This window comes from Ascaphus truei, chromosome 3 (genome assembly GCF_040206685.1).
Source record: "Ascaphus truei isolate aAscTru1 chromosome 3, aAscTru1.hap1, whole genome shotgun sequence".
Lineage (NCBI taxonomy): Eukaryota > Metazoa > Chordata > Amphibia > Anura > Ascaphidae > Ascaphus > Ascaphus truei.
In genome coordinates this window covers 220,332,212-220,356,878 of record NC_134485.1, presented here as the reverse complement: position 1 = coordinate 220,356,878, position 24,667 = coordinate 220,332,212, and the positions used below count along the sequence as shown (strand labels likewise).

The 24,667-nt window shown below is 44.2% G+C and overlaps 1 protein-coding gene across 1 annotated transcript in view; it reads left to right on the top strand.

The window, feature by feature from the left end:
- LOC142491019 (zona pellucida-like domain-containing protein 1) overlaps positions 1-24,667 on the top strand; it is a 154,920-nt gene that overhangs the window by 12,049 nt on the left and 118,204 nt on the right. Inside the window, exons 4-6 of the mRNA XM_075593358.1 lie at positions 4,951-5,135; positions 8,482-8,554; positions 16,087-16,184. Of these exons, the coding sequence (XP_075449473.1) occupies positions 4,951-5,135; positions 8,482-8,554; positions 16,087-16,184 (356 nt within the window). The remainder of the gene's footprint in view (positions 1-4,950; positions 5,136-8,481; positions 8,555-16,086; positions 16,185-24,667) is intronic.

Sequence of the window (24,667 nt, the reverse complement as noted above, 5' to 3'; positions counted from 1 at the left end):
TTATCACAAGGCTGTGAATCACACAAATTTATATGGTTCAATGGATGTTTATTCATGGTCCCAGAACTCACAGCAGTCCTCATTCCCTGGAAGATTACCTTAAGGCTATAGGCCCATCTAGGTACCCTTCTGGTGCTCTTCCTGTATCCCCTAGTGGGATACAGGGTAGATGTTGTCCACTCCACAGGTGGAGGGAAGAGACCCCAGACTTCTGGGAGAGTGCCAGTATATACCAGGGGTTGGGCTTGTAACCCTGCCCCATAGCAGGGCAGGTCTTATACTGATAGGCATCATACATTTGCATATGACCCAAACAGTATCCTCCCCTAGGCTGACACTCTCAGGTTGTTGCTAGGCCCGCCCCTGGATACAGCCAGTGTATCCAGGCTGTAACAACAAGCTAGGCCTGCATGAGAGAATCTAACCCCTCATATTGCCTGTACTTATCAGGACATACACTGTGGGGGCCCAACAGAAGAGTAGCTGCCGGAAGCTATGCTACATTCACCCATTGGTGAAACTCTCATGTCTGCGTTGAGGAATACAGTATGTGCAACATCATCATACTGTACCAACAACTCTGTATTTGAACATAACACATGTGCATTAAAATAACATTTAATACATTTCAATGCATTAACAATAAACATATAGCAACCCCACATAACCGGTACCTCCCTTATTGGAGAACCCTGGGTCTAATATGGGTGTTACATAGGCTACCTCAGTAGTAGTGGGCCGGGTCCTCTAGGATAGCCTCTTTAACCCAATCTATCCTGTGTTCTTCAGCGCTCCTCATGAGGTTCTCGAGGAGATAGCGATACTCAAACGCCATTTTTCTGAACCTCATGGCTAGTACCTCTCAGCCCTACTAAACTTTATAAGGCCACGTTCTCTTGCCGTACCAGGCAGCACCCAAAACAAAGACCATTCCCATAAAGGTGCTTCCAAACCCTCCTCCATCTTTGGAGCTGTAGAGGTCAGGGCCCCTGATGTGCTATTCTTCTCTAACCCTTAATCCCACAAATGCAAGGCCTTTCCCACCGACAGTACAGACATAACAGACATGTTATTCATTGTTCACATTACTGCTTTGGGCCACGTTATTCGCCAGGGATAAGGGTCGAGGGTTCATGGGTTGTGCACTAGGGCTGGTGTTAATGGGGGAGGTCGGGACAGATTGAGCAGTCTAAAGACTCTGAATGGGAAACCTATGGGGGTCTCCCCAGGTAGAGCGATAGAAGTGTCCACAGTCCCGGAAAAACTTCGGAGGCCACGGCCTCTAGCCTTAAGATTTCTCGCCACAGCAATGGTGCAGCAGAAATCGGCCTTGCTCTGGGGTCTGTTGGGACAGCACCGACCGGCACAACCCTGGGAAATTCCTCCACCAGCCCCAACTCATCATAGTACTTCTCGGCAACTTCCCCCTTTTAAAACACTGTGCACGCTGACAGTCAGTCCCAGTTTACGGTGATATTCTGTATTTGAAGCTGCTACTAGCATGACGTGAACTCTTCAAACGGAGGTTCTGGCAACCGAGCACCAAGGTCCACCTCCCTCGGACACTATCCATACATGCTTTATTGTCACCCCGCTGAACCCTGACACTATAGTCTCTTTCAGGGGTTTGTGAGCCCCAGGCAATCAAGACACCCCCTCCAGATGCCCTATATGCCAGTCCGCAGGATGACTAAGAACCAGGACCTGTAGCTTGTTGCTCCATCACAGGACATCCTTTAGGGTAGCGCAGGCTGCATCTCCCTGGTGGGGAGGTTGGACCCCTAGAGCTACACCTGGCCCCCTCCATCCTTAGTAATGAGACTGATAGTGTGCTTGCTTTCTATGGTTTGCTTCTACTGTGAAAACCTGTCCTGATGAGATGAATCTCAGCAGTGCCTCCATTTGTAGCACCATTATCGCCACCCTCTGTGAGATTTGGTCACTACCTGTATGTTTCTTAGTGCTGTGCATACATGTGAGGCAACAGGAGGGCACTGAATTGCTCCGCGATGGTGTGGGGAGAATCAGGACAGACTTTCAGGGTGTTTATTCTTGGTTGGCAGTGCTTCCAGTCAGCGAGAATCCTGTGTCTGCAGGATGGTCCATGCTGACACCTCTCTTATTAAAAGGCAGTGAATCACACAAGCTTAGAAGATTCAATGGATGTTTATTCATGGTCCCAGAACTCACAGCAGTCCTCATTCGCTGGAAGGTTACCTTAAGGCTTGAGGCCCATCTATGTTCCCTTCTAGTGGGATATAGGGAAGATGTCCACTCCACAGGGGGGAGGGACTTCTGGGAGAGTGCCAGTATGTACCCTGGGAGTTGGGCTTGTAACCCTGCCCCATAACAGGGCAGGTCTGATACTGATAGGCATCATACATTTGCATATGACCCAACCAGTATCCTTCCCCAGGATGACATAGGGGTGGTTGTTGCTAGGCCCGCCCCTGGATACAGCCAGTGTATCTAGGCTGCAACAACAAGCTATGCCTGCATGAGAGAATCTAACCCCTTACATTGCCTGTACTTACTAGGACATACACTGTGGAGGCCCAACAGAAAAGTAGCGGCCGGAGGTTATGCTACTTAGGGATGAAGTTAAAAAGGAGTAGACGTAATAAGAATTAACAATAACATGATGCAGGTTAAAACTTCAGGTATAAAAGTTTTAAACAAACACAAAAAAAAACAGAATTAAATGAAAATATAGGGCTAATCAGTATCCAGACAGAATAGAGAAGCGGGACATGAGGGAGTATAAGAAGAATATACTGGATTGCTATATACACACACTATTTACTCTAGTGTACTTATAATAAGACACTACATTTAGACTAACTGCCCTTGGTGTTATCACACTTTTAATCCGTGTTATTCACTGTACAGGCATACCCCGGTTTAAGGACACTCACTTTAAGTACACTCACGAGTAAGGACATATCGCCCAATAGGCAAACGGCAGCTCACGCGTGCGCCTGTCAGCACGTCCTGAACAGCAATACCGGCTCCCTACCTGTACCGAAGCTGTGCACAAGCAGGGAGACTATAGAGGCTGTTACAAATGCATTATTTACATCAGTTATGCACGTATATGACGATTGCAGTACAGTACATGCATCGATAAGTGGAAAAAAGGTAGTGCTTCACTTTAAGTACATTTTCGCTTTACATACATGCTCCGGTCCCATTGCGTACGTTAATGCGGGGTATGCCTGTATATATTTGATATTCACTATGATTGTTTTTATTAAAAATTCTGACATAATTTTAATATACTGTATATATATATCACAAATAAAAGTTAATTACTAAGTGTTATCATCACTTCACTTTCATTGTAAGTGAGTGTGCAGCATACATTTACCTATTTCTTCTTGCTATTAGTAAGAAATAATAAAAGGAATGTAGTGATATGGAATTTTCCTGAACCTTGCACTAAGGTGACTACTTCCTTTATGGTTCCTACTGATCGAGTAGACATTATTGAACCTGTAATTGCACAATATCACTTTACCGTCGCTTCAATGTCTAATGCATGATTTACTGCATCTTCATCATGCAACTTTTTGTAATTAAAGGGTTAATTCCTATGCTCATCGCATCCAGATGACACCCTCCTAGAGTCCAATCATGAAGAATCAACCTGGCGTCCTACATAGATTGTGTTTCTCTGATTACTTGAGCGATATTCGCTCTATATTGTAAATTCTCACTAGCAGGGCCCTCATTACCTTTTGTATCTGTTTGCTCTTGTTTCTCATATTTGTTATGTCATTCTGTTTATGTAATATACATAACTCTATACCCTCCATTGTACCGCACTGCAGAATATGTTGGCGCTTTACAAACCCATAAGTAAAATAATGGAATAATTTGTACAATTTTACATTTAAATAAATTAGTTAAATAAGTCATATGATAACAAATCCTGTGTTAGAAAAATAAGATGCTATTGCATTATTGTTCTTAGCAAGTAATCAAAGTTAAAATCGCTAACATCAAGTTTGCTTTTTAATAATAACATTTGATCAAATACAAATGGTATTTGCTGTTTTACTTATATGCTAAATTTGGCATGTGTATTCATCTGAGTATTTACTTTTTATGAGCTCAACTTTAGAGTTTATATATCATTCTACTTAATGGCATTAAAATGTGTCGCTCCAGGTGGGGGAATAAATCTTACAATCAGCACATGAGCAAAAAAACTAACATTCCCTAGGTTAAAAGGCACCAGAAATAATTTTTGATGTCAAGCCTGGCACTTTCTTAACAAAACTATGGACATATAATTGAGAGGGTCCTATAAACAGTATATCATTATTTGTACTGTTTGAAATATCCATAAAGGGCTATACAAAGAAAGTCAATTTATTTTCACAAGTTCACTATAACATTGGATAAAACATATATAGTGGAGTGAAGTGGAGTCACAATCAGAGGTTTGTGGAAATGAGGGAACATTACATTGTTTATACAGTTTGATAGGACTTTTTAAAATTATTGTGCAGTAAAAGAGTGCAAGTTACTGTTTGTCTATATTTTAATGACATTTAGTACTTATGGTATGTACTGTAAATGTCCAATTTATAGGACAGAAGTTTAGATACAGATGTAACCTGACTTGATGTCTCAGGCAGAACTCGACCACGGTTGCCCTGGCCCTGAACAATGAATGTAGCGGGGTATCTGATCCGGAAGCATGGACCGCTGGAGCAATGTCGCTGCTGACACGACCATGAGTTTGGCTACATCTGTATATCTGTCAAAAAGATTCCCCTTCCCTTTTGTATAATATTCGGCAAATTACATTTGCAATATTTAAATCTGTAATAATTAACAATATACATTTTTTACGTTCAAAATGCCTAGGGCATTTTAAGATTAACAACTGCATGTACTGTGTGCTATTGTGTAATTATTGTATTTTTGTGTCAAAAACTTTAGATTAGCAGCGCTCCAGGTGAAGGGATTTTTCAGGACTTCTCCACAATCGAAACTGTTAACATCAGTGGAATAATCAAATCAAAAGATCAAAGCATTGGTGTCATCACTTATAATTCCGAACTAAAGTATTTATATTCCTGCACTTACCCATTAGAATATCTTATAAACAACACCAGGCTGGATGTGTAAGTATATTCATTTTTTACAACCTTACATTAATATTGCTTTCTAACAAGCAACATGCTTTGATTCTTTGTGATCATATAGGAGCCGATGTTCTGTCTGGAACAGTCTAGTTAAAATATGTTGTGATACACTAAGCTTTAGTGTAGTGATAAAGTGAAAATAGGCGCAAACAGATGAAGGGGTTGAACACTTAATTAGTGTACTATATAATATACTTTAAATGAGTGAAAAAAACAGAAATAAATAAATTCACGTATATACAGTTTCACCCCCTGCTCTGACCCACTGGGTGGGGTAGTCTTCACTCGTCCCCAAAGGTAATAGTAGTAGACACGAAATCCAGGGGGAGCATGGGGAAGAAACAAACAAATCTAAGTGCAGCAGAATGGCAATGGGTTAAAATAGGAGGTTTCACAATCTTGACTCTTTTGAAATGACTACTTACAAGATGTAAGAGTCAAAACAGCGGGGTTGACTAATAGTCAGTGGTGGGTATGTGATGTAGTTGTCATCAAGGAGGAAATAGCCCAAAATGCAAGAGAAAGAACAAACTGGCATAGCGCAGATCAACCAAAATATAAAATGTTTTATCTAAGTGAAAAATATTACACTCACAATATGAAAGATAAAAACGGGCATGTCACACTTAATAAGTGTATCGGAGGGTATCAGCAGCCAGCTGGCTCACCATCCCGCAACTCTCGAAACTCGGCTGTCTCTGCCTCTTCTCCACTGCGTCGTCGCACGGCTCAGCGTCTGACGTCAGATCCGGTTTCGTCGGTTTGGTGGGGGCTGGCCTTCAATGACTCCTCTCCAGACAGCTCAGCAACAGAAGACTCCCACTCTACGCGTTTCCCTACGTGGATCACGTCGGCTTCGTCAGGAGTGTCAGACACTCCTGACGAAGCCGACGTGATCCACGTAGCGAAACGCGTAGAGTGTGTACAGACATGGCCTATAGCGCTCATGGGAAGAAAGTTCACTTGTGTCAGTAATGACTCATAAAATTTCGATCTCTGTTTAGGCCACTGCTAAGTGTCCCGCAAAGTTGCATAAATTTGTATTCATGCAACCGTCTCTCTTTCGGTGTTTTAAGATTACCTTTGAGTATGGCATCCCTCATCTTATGGCCAGAGTCAGAGAAATGTTCGCCAACAGGACTGTCTCTTGTTCCGCGTGTGATGCTGTGGCGGTGCAGGTTCATTCTCTTGTACACTTAGCAGTGTCCTAAACAGAGATCGAAATTTTATGAGTCATTACTGACACAAGTGAACTCTCTTCCCTTGAGTGCTATAGGCCATGTCTGTACATACTGTGCTATATGTATGCACACACAGCTGTCTCTCACACATACTTATACTCCTTGTTTTTCCATCCCTATACACCAATAGGGACCACATAGTATCCACACACAGTTTTAGTTATGCTACTAACTCTCTCATTTCCACACCCACCCACACCATTTATATCCGCTCCCACTCCACACACACCTTTTGTAAAGCACTGTATATACTGTGGGCTCTCCATTCATGTTAATTCACACTGATACACATACACTCTCTTTCATCACTTGCTTTCAGGAACCTTTTGACACCTCCAGCCATAAAACACATCCACACCGGGGGAAGGACCAGCACAGATAACATTCCAATAGACACTGTTTATAGAATAGCTTTTGCTTGCTTCATTCATTGTAACATCGCCGGAAGAAGAGATCAGTGTATCTCGAAAGCTCGCACAAATAAAAGCATATCGTTAGCCACAGAACGGTATCATCTATTTATTTTTTGATTATATATATACAGTATATATATATATATATATATACATACATACACACGCACACAGTATATATATATATATATATATATATATATATATATATATATATATATATATATATATATACTGTATATATAATTTTATATCCAGTGCGTGACACAGTGAAGAAAAAATAAATAAAGAGGAGACCTACACTCAAACCGTTAAATTAGGGACAGTTTTACAAGTCCCTAGATGCATAAAGTTGTCTTTCAAAGTCAGTGGAGCATAGGACAGCACCATGAGAAAACCACATACACAAAATAGTGCAAAATTGTTTGGATCCATAATTTTAGTAAATCAGCAGCTTGCAGAGTGCTTACTCACATTTATGAAATCACAAACTGAAATATAGAATCAGGATTTGTTCATAACAGGACATCCCAATGAATAGAGATAATCTGAGAGAAGAAGAATAAAGGCACAATAGGGTACGGGTACACAATTATTTTTATAAATCCCAATATAAAAAAACCCTTAAGATTTTGTGCTTACAAATACACATTCTTCGGGCGCATATAAATAAAACCGGAGTGGAATCTCCCTCACGAACTGAATTTTGCACACTTCACCACCTCTACATGCCTCAGTGTCGGCGTCGCACACTCTGGTTCCTTGTGTTATTTCTGGTATCCACCGCCTGGTAACACGGAACTCGCGTTCTCCTCTGTCTCTGGAATCCAAAGAATGTGTATTTTGTAAGCACAAAATCTTAAGGGTTTTTTATATTAAGGATTTATAAAAAGAAATTGAGATTAACCTCTGTTCATTGGGATCTGCTTTAATGAAGAGATCCAGAGTCTATATTCCTGTTTTGTGATTTTGAAAATGTGAATACTGTAGGCGCTCGGCTAGCTGCTGATTTACTCAAATTACAGTCCAAACTATTTTACACTACTGTATTTTGTGTATATTTTTTTCCCATGGTGCTCCTACGCTCCCCTGACTTTGGAAGACAACTTTATGATAAGCTCACCCAACATAAACATTAATGAAAATGGGAAATAATATTATATGCTGTGTAAAGCAACAGACTGCTACAATTCAATCTTTAAATAATAATATTCACACAATTCATTACACAAGCACCTTGATTCACAGAACTAGGCATTACAGGGGCCACTTGTTCCAATGACACACTTATAGATGTGAAATGAAAATAAGGTTACTTTAAACTTCCATTACTTAGTACGTTTCATGGCTGAACATACATTTACATAATAATTACACATATCCTCCAAAAGACAATATAAAAATATAGCTCCATATTTTATTTATAAAGATCTGTTAATAGAAGACTAAGGAATTTACAGTAAATCCCTGACCAAAGAACCTTCAATCAAATGTTATTCCAGGGGCATGAAAAAAAAATTCCAAGGTGATAAGGAGATAGCACAAGTTTTAAACTAGAGGTTCCATAATGCCGAAATTAAAAAGTGACTCAAAGTTAACATTAAGTAATACATCCACAGTTATACAGATCAATTTTGAACAATCATTAATTGTATTTAATCCTAATTGCAGCACTGGTAATTCCATAGCAATCAATGCTAATAATGGCAGTTTCATCAGTACTCTCTCTCTCCAACTGTTTGTGGTAAGTGATTAAGTAATTTCTATTTTTCCGGGAACATATTGGGGTTGTATCATAAATATTAGTCAGTTTTATAACCATTTATGCTTAATCACTTTTTCTTAAATCAATAGCTGTAATTTGTTAATAGAAAAGTAGTTGAACAGTGTAAGTGTTTCAAGAAAATATTTTATTGTGCACTCAGTACAGTATTTAATGGTTAGTTTACAGTAAATTACAGACATTCTATGGAGGAACATAGGGGTATTTCCCTTAGATACCCCGGGTTCTCTAAATACTGAAAAAGAAAAGATCTTAGGCTACTTATTGGCAGGGCCGCAGACAAATTTCCTGGGGCCCAGGACTAATGTTTTACCCCCCATCCCGATATCGGCAGCCTTGTAAACCACCCCCTCTTGTACCTCCTCTCGGGCCCCCTCTATCCCCATATATTTCTCATCCACCCCTCTCTTCTTCACTCCCTCCCCCACCAGCCTCTTCCACCCCCTATCTCCACTCACACACTTTCCCTTCGTTATCCCTTAATTACCTCCCTCTCCCTCAATCTCCCCCACACACAATCTCCCTGAAACACATACAATCCCCCCACCATAATAATCTCCCCCACACAAAATACAATACCTCGCTCTCCCAAAATTCAATACAATACTCTCAACTCAAAATACAATGCAATAGCCTCCAAACACAATACAATACCCCCCATACACAAAATACAATATTCCCCCACACGCAAAATACAATACCCCACACTCACACAAAATACAATACACCCCTATACACACAAAATACAATACCCCCCACACACAGAAAATACAATACTCCCCCACACAAAATACAATCACCCCCACACACAAAATACAATCCCCCCCACCCCACACACAAAATACAATACCATCCCCCACAAAGAATACAAAATACAACACACACACCTTTGGGGTGGTGTGAGGCGTCTGGTGCCCCAGCTCTACCCAGCTTCCGAAGGCCTTTCTACCATGTGGAACCTCCCTCTCTGCGAGACCAGGCCTCTCTCCCACCGGTCCCCGCCTCGAAGTCACGCTCAGCTTCCGGGGGAGCCAGGACCCAGCATCAACACAGGTGAAAGTACTTGCAATAGTAAGGTGAGGTTTGTTTGAGAGCACACCAGCTCTGCAAGAGTGAGCTCCCTCCAAACCCAGGAACGGATTCCTCACAGTACACAACACCCCCCCTAGGCGAGGCCTCCAGATGAGCAGAATCAATCAGGGATCTGGGTGACATAGAATTGCTTCTGAAGTGTCTTAGGCGGGTAGTGGGCCAAATTCCAGTAGTTCATTGGCGAGTACCATCTTTAAACATGAGAACGTTGGTATTGCAATCCTAGAGGTGCAGAAAGCGTCACAGAATGATTTGGAAATCCAGAGCAGTGCAAGAACAGGAGAGCCCAGAGCAGAAACGTCCGAGGGGCACAAATCAGGTGCCCGGTATTCAGCACTAGTCCCAGAGTGATTGTTGGTTGGTTGTAGCAGAGAAACATTCTGGAAGAGCAATAGTCATGCTCAAATACGCAGGAACGGATTCCTTACAATCCCTTGGATTCATGCGGGGTGCAGTTGTACGCATGCACTAGCAATTTGATGTGCTTGCTCCATTCGGCTTTCTGTGAGCCCTATATGGTGCCTAGCATGTCAAGCAGGGTTCAGTTAAACCAGTCCGGCAGAGCGTCTCCCTTTTGATGGCATGGAGTGGTCCGAAAGTTCTGGATGTTGAGCAAGTTGAGGCGTTTCTTGATTAGATTGCTCTCGAAATCTCTCCCTTGATCGGAGTGCATGAAATACTTCTCCCATAGTTCTTTGGCAACTGTAAGAGCTTTCTGATCTTTCGTCAGAAATGCTTGGGCGTACCGGGTGTAGTGACCGGTCACCACCAGAATGTTCACGATGCCCTTTGAGTCTGCCTCTATACATAGAAAGTCCATGCAGACTAGGTCCATGTGACCAGAGCTCTTAAGATGGCCCATTGGGGTTACACATGTGGGCAATGTCTTCCGCTGGTTACACCACAGGCATTTCCGACAATGGCGCTTTACTGACTCTCGCTTTTGTACCAAAAGAAGTGGTCTCTCACTAGTTCAAAAGTCTTATCTACACCCAGGTGTTCGTGGTCATCGTGCAGGGACTCTAGGACATGGTACTGCCGGCTTCTGGGTAAAACTAACTGGCTCCTGTCTGGGTGGTTGTTATAGGGGACAATTCTGTTGAAGGGACACTGCTCTATGTGGAATTTGTCCCTTTCCCACATTATAACGGTGACTGTGTCGGTGGGAGCCCGCTTCACCAATGAGGGTTTGTTTTGTTGGATGGCCTGGCGTATAATTCTAGCCACCGAATCACATATTTGGTGTTTTATCAATTTTTTCCATCGCATAATAGTGTTTTGGGTCACATACATGCCTTTGGGGTGGCAGTAGGCAGCAGGGAGTGCCTTGGACTGGCATCCCAGCAAGTCAGCTATTCAGCTCAGAGAATGCCACCTTGTCTTCTACTATGGCCGCAGTCGAGCACATTGCCTGAATCCCAGGGATTTCTTCCCACGGGCTGTCGTCTGGCGTGGTACTCAATACCGGTCTGCGGGACAGGTCATCGGCACCAATGTTTAAGGGCCCCGGTTTGTACTTGAGGGTGAATTGATAGTTTGGCAGTGCTGCTAGCCACCTGTGACTGTGACGGTGGCGTCCAATTTGGCGTAAGTCAGAATATAGGTGAGTGGGTAGTTGTCTGTTCGGACCTCAAAGGAAACTCCGTATAAGTAATCGTGGAGCTTGTTGACTACCACCCATTTGAGTGGGAGGAACTCCAGTTTGTGGACTGGGTAGTTCTGCTCAGATGGTGTCAAGCTTTGGCTCACATACGCCACTGGGCAGAAACCAGCAGGGTAATTTTGATGCAGTACAGCTCCTAGCCCATTGAAACTGGCATCCACGTGCAGAATATACGGCTTCTTAGGGTCGGCATAAGCCAAGATGGGTTATTCCATGAGTCTTTTCTTGACCCCAATGAATGCCTTTTCGGAGGCGGACCTACACTTGTCTCCAAGGGTATCCGTGGGGATGCGGCCTTCTGCCGAGTTTCCAATGGGTAGATCTTCAGGAGTTATTGAGGACCTTGTCTTTGCTAGAGTAGCCTTTTTACGAAACGGCGGTAATATCTGCATAATCTCAGGAAGGACCGTAGATCCATCACGGTTTCAGGTCTGAGCCAGTTCACCACAGATGCAACCTTAGCAGAGTCGGTAGCCACTCTGTCGACGGACACTAACTGACTCACGTAGGTGACTGACGTGTGGCAGAACCGGCATTTGTCCAGGGATATCTTCAGACCTTTTTTACCCAGTCTGTATAGTACAGTACTTTCAGGAGGACTCTTCGTGCTCTTCTAGAGTCTTACTGAACACGATGATATCATCCAGGTAGACTAGGTATTCCCAGGGATTCATATCCCAAATGGTCTTCTCCATTAGCCTTTGGAAGGTTGTGGGTGCACCACAAATGCCTTGGGGCATCCAGATGAACTGATAGAACCAGAGGGGACAGACAAATGCCGTCTTCTCCAGGTCTTCGGAGTAGGTACCTTATAGTACCCAGATATCAGGTTCAGCAATCTGAACCACTGGCTTCCTGATAGGGCACTAAGGATTTCTTCTATCCCTGGCAAAGTGTACTGACCTGGTACTGTACGATGGTTCAGGGTCCGGTAGTCTACACACAGGCTGACTTACCCATTCTTTTTACGTACTACCATGATCGGGGAGGAATAGAGGCTATGGGACTCTGTTACAATGCCACCATCTACATCTCCTCCAGGACGTCTCACATCCTCTACATCTCCTGCAGCGATGTATCTGGAACGCTCCTGGAATGGCGTGGCGTCATTCAGCCAGATCGTATGTTGGGAGTTCTTGCTGCTACCCACATCCATCTCACTGGTGGAGAATACTTCCCGGCACTTCTCCCATTTGATACGTAACCGCTTCATCCAGTCTATGGGCAGGGTCGATTCCCCAAAGTCAAACTGTTGTCCAGCCGGCTCTTTTTGCATGGTAGCAGCATTCACATGGGCCAGGGATTCCACTGTACAGTGCTTGACCGACCTCAAACAGTATGAGGTGAGGCGAAACGTTCTGTAACGCCACTTTGAAGCTATTTGGAAAGGCAGACTTTCACTCCTTCAGTTCTGGTACCAATCGGTGTACTCTAGGGAGAAATAGCAGTCGGCATCGACACATGCGAGATAGCTGGGCACCACATCCATGCGTTTCACTCACCCTGGTGGAATCTCGGTAAACCCCTTCTCTTGATTGAAGAGTTGGTTGAATCCATCTTGGGTGGAGATCCTGTAGCACTCCTCTTTGAAGACTGGGTGGATCCATAGGAAACATAGGGGTAATTCACCCGCCTCTTACAGATAAGCTTGGATTAGAGCCTGCACCATATCTGCGTTGACTCCCAATATGATGGTGGAGCGTAGGTGCTCCCGGGACGGGACATACTAAAGCCTCCACTTCCATGGGGTGGGTCTTGTTGGTGTTCAGTTGTGGTATGTCCAACCATACATGAACCACACCATCAATGAAATAGTCTTCCTTGCTGAGGCCCCATAGTTTCATCTTCTTTTCCGACTGCATGGGCAGGTGTTTGAGGTGCGAGTCATAGAAGGGGCGATAAATGACGGTCACGTGTTACCCAGTTTCCAGCAATGCTGAGGCGTATATCCCTTCCACTAGGACTCATATGATAGACGCTGGACCTACTCGGCTGTAGGCGTCCGGTTGGGGTGCCTCTTCAGGGCTGGGCGTGCGGGCGCATGCGATTGCGCATGAGCGAACTACAAGATGGTGGCCCCCGCTTGCCGGGTACGCCACAGAGCTCAACCGCTCCCATACACCGTTGCCGTCCCCCTTCCGGGCACTGGAGGTAAGAGGGGACACGGCTACATAGGAAACAAATTTTATTTTTCCTCCATTTAACGGGGATCCTCAAAGCGAATCATATGCATTAAATAAAGTCCGTTAGCAAAACCACCATTCTTACTTACCTTTAGGAACAGGGATGTAATGCTGAGACTCTTTTTCCAATACACTGCACATGCGCATTGGTTAAACCTTATGGCGCATTATTAAAACAGCGCTGTTAATAGAGATTGTCGTGTGTTAGCAAATCTTGTTATAATATTGAGAAATTTATCATTTTGCACTTATTAATTTCTTCACTTAATTATACTGTATATAATGTAATTATGTATAAAATATGGATATACAATAATTTATATCCATACATAACTCAACAATATTAATAAATATTTAATTTAGATTAATGTACAATTTAAAAACATGAAGGAAGGACATCCTTAATTTACTTTAATTGTGCATTAATAAAAATGAAATAGGAATTCATACTGTTGAGGTGTGTATTGATATACATTGTTGTACATCCATAGTTTATACAGTCATTATTACATTATATACCATTTTAGTTCACACAAACATATCACTTTAATCCCTAAAAATCATAATATGGTTTATGATGTGTTTCAGACATTTATGATCCGTAATATACGTGCAACTTTTTGTAATAAAAGGGTTAGTCGTATACTCATTATATTGCTTTTAGGCTATTTCAAGAAATAACACATTGCTCTTCAGAGTCTGGATGTGAGTAAGGGCAGCTTTTGGAAGGTGCTAAATATTGTAGCATTATTACCATGTGCGAACATTAACGGAGGTGTGAGGATCTCTGTAGTTAGGTAAACTGCTCATTACCACATGATTTGCAAATGAGTAAGCCAAAAATCCGTTAAAATGTATTGATCCGTTATTTTTAAGGAAAAGGCCAGGACATCTCACAAGGCACCTTTGGGGATATGCGTTAAAGATAGGAATACGTTAAATTGACATTAACAGACCTTCTAAGGATCTACCCCGAAGACTGCTGCTTTTGGAAAACATATAGTTACCAGGGAATATGAAATGCATTCCTTTTACTTAGTCAATAAAAATAGAAGTTTTATGGAGAAGAGAAATTGAATCATTGTTTGTTGGGTTTAAAATTGGGAGATTCTTTACAGTGGGACTGATGGAGCACTGTCCTTTTGCCCTGATTTAAGAGCATATCTCCCTATGAGTTTATTACATCAAGGAAAACATGGATTTATTTACATTTTACTAATAAAACATGATTCATGTTCGTTGTAGTGCAGACAAAAGTAATCCATTATTTATAATCTACAGTATTTAAACATGACAAAATATAACACAAATGAAATGTTGCATGTTGATGTATATGATATATTCCAAATAAAATTTTATTAAATACAATGTTTTTGCAAATGAGTTTTCATCTTAAAAATATTCACATATATTGTAGTTGGACCTTTGTTTTACATATTCTAGTCATGAATTAAGAACACTTATGAGCACATTTACATGTCCCAAGTGCCCAAACCAACCTCACCCTATAATCTGAAACCATACAGTCAGTGCTTCCATTGCAGCCAGAGATTTTTAGCACTGACATGCAAATGAGCATCCAATGCGTCACTTTTTGCTTGTTATCCACCGTAACATGAATCTTTTTCAGTTTGTGCCCAGTTACCAGGGGTGGCAGTTTCTGGGAGGCGGCAAAAGTAAATGTCAATAGCTGCTCCCTGGCATACTATGGTAGAGCATGCAGCTGCAGCATGCTACTGAGGGTGCTGGGGGAATGGTGGAAGACTTGGTCTTGTGGTCCGCCACCCCCATGTGCTTTGTGGAGTTTCTCCGTCTATTCTGCGGTGTGGTGCCCTCTTGCTCCACCCATTGGTTTTGTCAGCTGGGAAGGGAAGGGGGTGGGTGTGGCAGGACGGCTTGTAGCCGAGATCAGGCAATAGTCCACACGTGTAGTTTCAGGTTAAAGAAAATCTTGAGTGTCTTTATTTCTCCACAGCATAACTAAACATGTGGGCACACTGTCCCTTCAAGGCATAAACAAAACATAGCAAAATAAATCCTGCTCCACATTGGGAGAACTTACTAACACTGCAAGCCTATCTACAGTATCAGGCTGACTGGCAAATTTATTTACCAAACCGTTAACATATATCAAACAGTCAGAAAACAATATGAACAGTTCTTACTGTGATTTTAGAGATATAGTTATGAATCCATCTGCATAGCAGTTTGTCTAGGATAGCTCAGAGACAGCCACCTGATTACCATCAAAGACTTCCTTATATCTCATCATGCTTGTTGTCAGGTGTCTGCTTACTTCCTGATTGCCCAGCTTTTTCTCCTGGGTTAACCTTCTGATTGCTGGATGCAGGACTCAGGTGTATGTTTGCCAGGCATAATAACCAGTACCTGACTTCACCCTGTCACAGGGGGGCGCGGGGGGCAGTACAGTCAGTGCTAGCACGGGGCAGTGGAACTTGTGACTTTGGCCCTGCCAGATACTTTGTTCAACCTTCTGGGTCTCATCAGTGTGAAAATGGTTATTGGTCATATTATAGTGTGCTTTTTCATTACAGGATGAGAATTACACAAGACCTCTTATTATTCCGCCAACTGGAATAAAATTAAAGACAAATGTATATGTTGAAGTGAGAGCAATGAACCTCACAGAAAGGTGAGAAACATTACTGGACTGAAGTATATATTAAAAGATTAACATTATTTCTATTCAATTTTAAAAAAATGCAAATTTTAACAAATAACACATTTTCCTTATGTGGGGTCCCATTAATCAAATTAAAATAACAGGAGAAATGTTACACATGAAACCATATCAAGTACAAATATTGGAATATAATAAATAGTCCAAACTGCAACTTAAAGTAAACAAGTAATGCAATGTAGCAAAAAAATGTAACCTTGACAATGGAAGGCATTTTATGTTATTTTACACAGGTATTATGTATAAGTTGTAACAATAATGATGAAACTCTGTATATCTTAGCACTGCTTTGTAAGTTGGAACCTTGATAAGTAAGTTCAATATTATTTATACACACACAAAAAACAATAGTAGCGCTAGTTTGTGATAGAAATAACCGTGATGTGCAAAAAGTTATAAATGTTTAAAAGGTGAAGGTGAAGTGCAGTTAATATTAAATATGTAGATGAAATATTGATGTTAGCATAGGAACAGTCTGTACGGAAGAGGCAATGCTTCTAAATGGTCAAGCATGACCATAATAAACTACAAACCAAAAAAGAAAGAAGCGCCAGTTCCGTATAACGAATAATATAAATTGGAATTTATTAATAACCAGAATAGTCTCAAGGCCATGCAAAACTGGTGTGTTTAAAAAGCAATATTGACAAAAAATAAAATGAAATGGTTAGCAGCAATATGCAAGTGACATATATGAGGAACTTGTGAGCGAGGAGGCAATTGATGGTAAGGAGGAGGTAACCACTGGAGCATATAAGAGTAATTGTAGTCTGTGTATTAGCTTACAGCTAGAGAACAATAGTCACCAATTCGAGAATGACCCTTCTCAGAAGTAAATAGGTGTATTGTAGACAGACCTGATGGTGCACGGAGTAAATCCTCTCAACGTGCAGTCTGATTCCGCTGTAAAACAGTGCTCACTCCTAGAAGAAATACCTCCTGTGATGTAATGAGACCCAGCTGTTTGCCAAATCTTACGGAGAGATGGTAATTTTCTCCATGTCAGACCTCATAGGTAAAATTCCGGTGTATGCCTCTTCCTGAGATGCAGAGTAATATCCTGTGCTCAATGCACCTCCGTGTTAAGCCTCGCTCTGTCGCAAAGTGTACAATTACAGCGTATATCCAGATAGAGAGCTGAAATCTGTACTTCAAGTTCCTCTGAGTGTAACAGCGTCCCTGTGTAGCTGCGTGATGGCGTCACCACATTCCAATGCGTTTCGTCACTGAGAGTGATTATATATATATATATATATATATATATATATATATATATATATATATATATATATATATATATATATATAACAAAACAAACAAAGGAATGAAGTAGTGTCTCTATATATAACTAATTAGTATATAAGAACCAGTTGAGCTAATCATATAAAGTGCTTGGTGGGGTGACTAGTTACAAAACTGATACACATGGATAAAGACTAAAAAATGCAATACAATATGGACTAATTCACTATTTGTAACTAAATTAAAATACCTCTATAGGTTTGAACAACTAGCAATTTAATAACACAAAATATTAAAAAAGTGAAAAAGTAAAAATGAAAAAATACAAAAAAACCTTCAAAATTTAAAAGTTCTGTTCTAATGATAAAAGTACCAGGTTCTTGCTGCCCATTTTTTTTTTTTTTCAAATTTCAATTTTTATTTGTGGATATCGGTTATACAGACTCACCTCCCATTGGCATATATTACAGATAATCCATTTTTAACAGCAATCAATGATGACAACATCAGACGTACAACATAAAGGAAATCAAGACAAGACATACACGACTCATGGGACTGGGGGGAGGACACAGAGGGTGGGGGGAGGAAGGGAGGGGGAGATCTTGCAAGGTGCTGGAGGTGGGTCCGCTCTACCTACGGCGACTACTTCTTGAATCCACTGATCATACCGATCAATGTAAGTGCTGGTGGCTCTACCTAGAATGTCACTATGTCGGCGTCCAGTCTGTCCCGTCCAAGGAGAACGCATTTGATGTTATTAATGCAAGATTGTGGCGGCGTCCACCCCTGGGATGTTGGTCTGGGCTAGCCATGGGTCCCATACTTTTAGAAATTTAGTGCCAGAGTCGTTGACCCAACTCGTCAACTGTTCCATCTGGCAGACGAGCCAAATTCGATTCCTAATTTTGGGGATGATTGGGATCTCTTTCTGCTTCCAGAATGCTGCGATCTCGCACCGGGTGGCGGTCGCGAAGTGCATGACCAATTTGTGTGTCGTTCTAGACATGTCCTGGGGCCGCCTGCCCACAAGGAACAGCCACGGGTCCAGGGGGATCTTTAACTCGAGAATCCCTTGCAACCAGTCCCTGATAGCTTCCCAAATCGGGACCACTCTCGGGCAAGACCACAGCATATGTTTAAGGTCAGCGATCTCTCCGCACTGTTTTGGGCAGAGCGGGGAGTATCCCCTGACAAATTTAGCTAGTTTAGCAGGGGTATGGTACCACCGCATGAGGACTTTATATGCATTCTCCTTCAACGTGACACATATTGAGCTTTTTGCGGCTGCTTGCAATATGTGGTCCCATTCCTCGTCCTCTAAATTGTCCCCTAGCTCTGTTTCCCACTGTCGCATGTATCTCAGTCTGGGACTGTCTCCCGTGGTCGGACAGACTACCTCCCTGTACATCCGAGATGTCAGTCCCCTGGTGTCCGTTGGACGCGAACACAGCTACTCGAAATTAGTTCGTGCGGGACGAACGGGGAATTTGTTATAGAATGCCCTGACCTGGAGGAATCTAAATAATTCAGAATTTGGTAAGTTTGATTCCTCTTTAAGCCAATCGAACGTCTTGATAGATTTTGTGCCCTCCAGGTCCTTCAAGTGATTGTACCCTGCTTGCGTCCATTTAAGGAATTTATCGCCCGCCAGCCCCGGAGCAAAATCCGGATTACCCCATAGGGGGGTCATTAGTGTTTGTGGTGATGTTAGGTTGGCTTAAAATTTGGAAGTCTCCCAGACCGCTAGTGAGTTCGCCACTGCACAGAGCAGCGTCCCGATGCTTTTTTTGCATTTTTTTGGTAGCCAGATCAAGTCATGTAGCGCCACCGGTGCGCAACATTCTCGCTCTAATTTTGTCCATCGTCTCTTTGTGGGGTCCGCGTGCCACTGAATGATTTGGGCTAATTGTGCCGCTTTGTAATACGCCATCAAGCAAGGTACCGCCAGTCCTCCTTTTGCTACTGGTTTTGTCAGTAGGCTTTTCGCGATTCGTGGGTGTTTTTTATTCCAAATAAATTGGATGATGTGAGCTTGAAGCGCTTGAATCTCAGACTTAACTAACGAAATTGGGAGGGCTTGAAACAGATATAGCATCTTGGGCAGTAAGTTCATCTTTACACTATTAATCCTGCCGAACCATGATATCCCATAGCCCCCCCAAGCCCTGAGATCCTCCTTCAGCTTCTTCATCATTTTAGGGAAATTTGCTTTATATAGAGTATTGTAGTCCCTGGTGAGATATACCCCTAAATATTTGATTGCGGAGGACTGCCACTTAAAATTAAAGTTAAGTTCTAATAGTTTTTCCGTAGGTTTAGACAAATTGATATTGAGCGCCTCAGACTTGGCTTGGTTGATTTTAAACCCTGAGATCATACTAAAGGTTCCCAAGATCTCAAAGACATTGGGCAGGGATGTTAGCGGCTTAGAGATAGTTAAGATCACATCGTCTGCGTATAACGCAGCCTTGTGGTGCTGCTCCCCCGTTTGAATTCCTGTTATATTGGGACATAGCCTAATATGGGCTGCTAGGGGTTCAATACATAGGGCGAATAGTAATGGAGACAGCGGGCAACCATGTCGGGTCCCGCTCGTATATTAAATAGTTCTGATGGGAATCCTTGGTGTCTTACTCTCGCTGAGGGTCCTACATATAGGGCTAGTATCGCCTCTAGGAGGCGGCCCCCAAACCCGAATGCCCCCAGCGTCTCTCGTAGGTATGACCAATCAATGCGATCGAATGCCTTTTCGGCGTCCAGGCTCAACACCATTGACGGTATATTTTTCTTTTTCGCCAGATCTATCAAGTCTATAATCCGTCTGGTGTTATCTGCTGCCTGTCTGCCTGCGATAAAGCCTACTTGATCCGGATGAATCAGCCCGGGAAGGACACTACCCACCCTGTTTGCTATTAATTTGGAGAAAATGTTTATATCCGAATTAATCAGGGAGATTGGCCGGTAGCTCTTGTAGTCTGCCGGGTCCTTGCCGGGTTTGTGGATCACTGAGATAGTCGCCTGGAGTATCTGGGTCGGGAAGGGCTCCCCACCCAGGATCCCATTAAATAATTTCAGTAGCTGAGGGGCCAGGATCTTACAGAATTTTTTATAATATAAATTGGAGAAGCCATCAGGACCTGGGGCCTTGGCTGGTTTGAGGGACTTAATTACCTCTGTTATCTCTTCCAGGGTGAAATCACCCTGTAGGGCCTCCCTCTCATCCCTGCCCAGGGTCGGGAGTTTTGCTTCAGCTAGGAACCTCCCCAGGGTCTCCGCTGTTTTTTGGTTGTGATTAACCTTATCCCCGTCATATAGTGTAGCATAGTATTTTCTGAATGCTTCCACTATCTGTCTCGGGTCGGAGGTAAGGTCCCCCTGCTGTGTTTTGATGGCCTTTATCCTAAAATTTGGAAGCTTCTTTCGGAGCTTGTTGGCTAGTAGGGTATCTGGCTTGTTGGCTTTTTCGTAAAATCTGTGCTTGGACCATGCCAACTCCTTTTCGGCCTGGGAGGATAACACTAGATTAAGGGCCGCCTTGGTATCTAACAATTCTTGCCATGTGGTCTGGTTCTTATTAATGGAGTGCTGTGCAGTGAGGAGTGTTAACTTCGCCTGCAGCGCCTTTATTTTGGACACTTTCTCTCTTTTCCGCTTACCAGCTATGTTCATGAGAATTCCCCTAAGAGTAGCCTTATGGGCTTCCCAGAGTGTGGCTTGCGACTGAACGCTACCTTTGTTGTCTCTAAAGAAATCCTGTATCCGTTCCCTTATCTCTCGTTCAGTAGCGGGGGCTTTGACAAGAAGCTCGTTAAGCTTCCAGTTTGCTCCGGGTCTGTCTAGCCCTACCAGAGTGCACCTCAGCTCTATAGGTGCGTGGTCGGACCACGAGATTTCGTGAATCTCTGTGTGGCCGACCACTGGGACCACTCTGTTTGACACTAGGATGTAGTCTATTCGGCTGTATCTGTCGTGGGGGTGCGAGTAAAACGTGTATTCTCGTACGACTGGGTGTTGTTCTCTCCATACATCTGTCAACTGACAGTCATGGAGACCATTACGTATGGTTAGTAGGTCCTGTCTGTTGGCCGTATTAAGTTGTGTGCATCTGTCCAAGTCAGGGTCTAAGGTGCGGTTTAGGTCTCCCGCGAGGAAGATACTTCCCTGCGCAATTTTGTGTAGCTTACTAAAGAACTGTTCGAAAAATATAGTGTTTTGCTCACACGGAGCGTATATGGACGCTAATGTAACTGGTTGGCCTTGTACTGTGCCCGTCAGGATAAGGAACCTGCCTTCTGAGTCAGCATGTTGTTTGTCTATAGTGAGAGCCAGTCTGTTGTGTGTAATAATTGCCACTCCCCTTTTTTTGACATCAGCGGATGCTAAATAGTATGTTCTTTAACTTTTATCCAGGAATTTTGGGTGGTTTAAGCGTGAAAAATGTGTTTCTTGTAAGAAAATGATGTCGGCTTTGTGACGGTTATACTCCCTGAAAGCAATTCTACGCTTTGTAGGGCTATTGAACCCTTAAACATTGTGTGAAATCATTACTATATCGTTACTCATCTGGACTGTTTGGTGTGGTTACTCTGCTTATCCCGCTGTGTCCCAGTTGGACTCCTCTCACCATTGGTGTCTGACGTCGTCCGACCTCTCTCCGCTCCCCCTCCAGATCTGTGGGGTCTATAACCAGCGGCAAAGGGGGGTTGACACAAGTAGGGGGGGGAGGGTGACATGTAGACAAACATAAAAACAGTTTTTAGAACAGTGGTCACTTGACCTTGGTACCAGTACCGCGGTCCTGTGATCCTAGCCCCTGGGCAAACGGCTGGGGAGAACTGACGCGCTCCCTCTTGGTGCCCCCCCCCCCCCTCCCATGCTGCCCAACCCTCCCAGGGCGCTTTGCCGGGGACCTTGGATGTTGTCCAGGTAGGTCCCGACATGGAGATCATGTGGAAATCAGGGCGGGCTCGAACTCCAACGCCCGTCCCCGCTCTGAAAATAGTCCTCATACAACAACGGAAAACGTCAACTTTAAGCTGCACTAAGCCCATACTCTCTCTCTAAAACTCCCGTACTCGGGGCACGCTGCCTCTTCTGACTGTGGGGGCCTCTATGGACTAACCCCTCAGCTATGCCCTGCTGTAGACTATTCTCTCTCCTACGGCCCTGGGCCCTCGTATGTCTCATTGTCCCCCCCAAACGACACCAATTGGAAGGGCCGGCTTACTGCACCTGTATCCTCTGATCCGGGCTCCCTCGAGGAAGAGGGTGTGTGGTTACCATCCCTTATTCGTTTGCCCCCCTCTCTTAAATGCTTTACTCAATGTAACCTCTCGTCCCCCCGACTCCCACTTCCTGGCAACCCCCTGACCCTATCTATGTTACTTAACTCTTTTCCTTAGCCTGTCTACCTTCTCTATCTACCTCCTGTTCCCTACTCCCTTCCCTACTTCCCCTACTTGCCTCCCTATCTTCTATTGCCATCGTCTAAGCCCCTCATGCTCTGTCCACTTCCCTCCCCCCACGTGTACCACCCCGCTGCAAATCCCGTAACTCCTTCTTCCCTACCTACTTTTCTATCCTAACTTGCATTTCCCCTCTAGTGTCAACCCGTGACTTCTAACCTACCTTTCCACCTGCCTTCACTTACCTTCTCCCTCTGCTAACCTCCTAACCCTGTCGTCTCTGCCTCCTTGACCTCGTCACTTGCTTTCTCCCCCTACCTACTTTCACGCTCGTCCCTCTCTACCGACACTCCTTTCTAAACTTGCTTACTTCTCTCCTCCGTCTGACTCCCCCTCTTCTCCCCTCTCTCCTACCCTGTATATGTGATCACGTCCCCCTTCCTTTCTCGCATCTCACCTTCCTTGTCCTTCTTGTTCTCACTCTTGATCTGTCCGTGTCCCTCCTCTAACCTTCTCTCTCATCTCCCCCCACTGTATCACTGCAATGTGCAGTTCAGCTCCTCCCGCCACCCTCGGGAACACTCATCTTCTTTATTATGGCCCTGGAGTGGTGACCCCTGAGCAACGAGCTGCTGCTACTAGGGATGCTCGTGTCGTCCTCTCTGCTGCCCGCAATTGGGAGGTGTCACCGCCGGATCTACTGGCAGTGTAGGGCGGCCGCCGGCCCCGCCACTTCCTTTCTGTGCCCCGCCGGTGGATGTCCGTCCTGCTTCAGCCTCATCCAAGATGGCCGCTTCTAGGTCCGCCCCTTCCGCCGACGTCCTTCCCCCGGCCGCCATTTTGGAGTAGGCCGTCCCAGGGAGAAGACGTGTCTGCTGCTGCTGCCGCCCCCTTTATCTGGAAACCTTTCCCGCCTGGTGAGCCCTTCCCGCCTACCTCTCTTCTACATTCTGCGAGTCACGCTGGAGGCTTCCTCGACCCCATCTTGGCCGCCATGTGGGGACCACGAGGTAAGTGGATTTTCCCTTTGCAGGTCTGTTGGTCGTGGGGGTATCGGCCGGGATGCGTCTCAGTGAGGGTCCGTAGGCTCGGGGGGGGTCAATGAGGAGTGTTCAACAAAGTCTCTTTTTGGGGGGCCGTGTAGCTCGAGCAACTTTTAACTTTAACTGTGTAACTTCATGGTTCTAAGATTTTCTGCCAACCTGGCAGGTATTGTGGGGCTCTAGTCTTGGGCCGCCCCCCCCTTGGCCGCTCTCCCCACCGTGGACCACGAGGGACCAGGGGCGGGTTCCTCCGTTTTCCCGGTTGTGGCGCCGGGCCCCCTGCTCAGGCCTAATTTCTGTAGGAACCTCGGTCCCTCTTCTGGGGATTTTAACTGTACAGGGCGGCCATTACGTACGACCATGAGGCCAAAGGGAAAGGTCCACCGGTAACGGACCGCTTTTTCCCTCAGGGCACTTGTGATAGGCCATAGGTCTCTCCGGCGGGCCAGGGTGATAGGGGAGAGATCCTGGAATACCATGATCTTGGCTCCCTCAAAGTCCATGAAAGGAGTGTTACGGAAGCACTTCAGCACCTCTTCCCTTGTGCGATAGTAGTGTAGGCGCACTATTATATCCCTCGGGGGGTCCGCGGGTTGTGGCTTGGATCTGAGTGCCCGATGGCACCGGTCCATGTGTAACAGGTCCGCAGAAGACTCCGGGCATACGTGCTGTAGCCATCTTGCCACAAAGTCCTCGCAGTCCCCAACAGTTTCGGGGATCCCCCGAAGGCGCACGTTGTTGC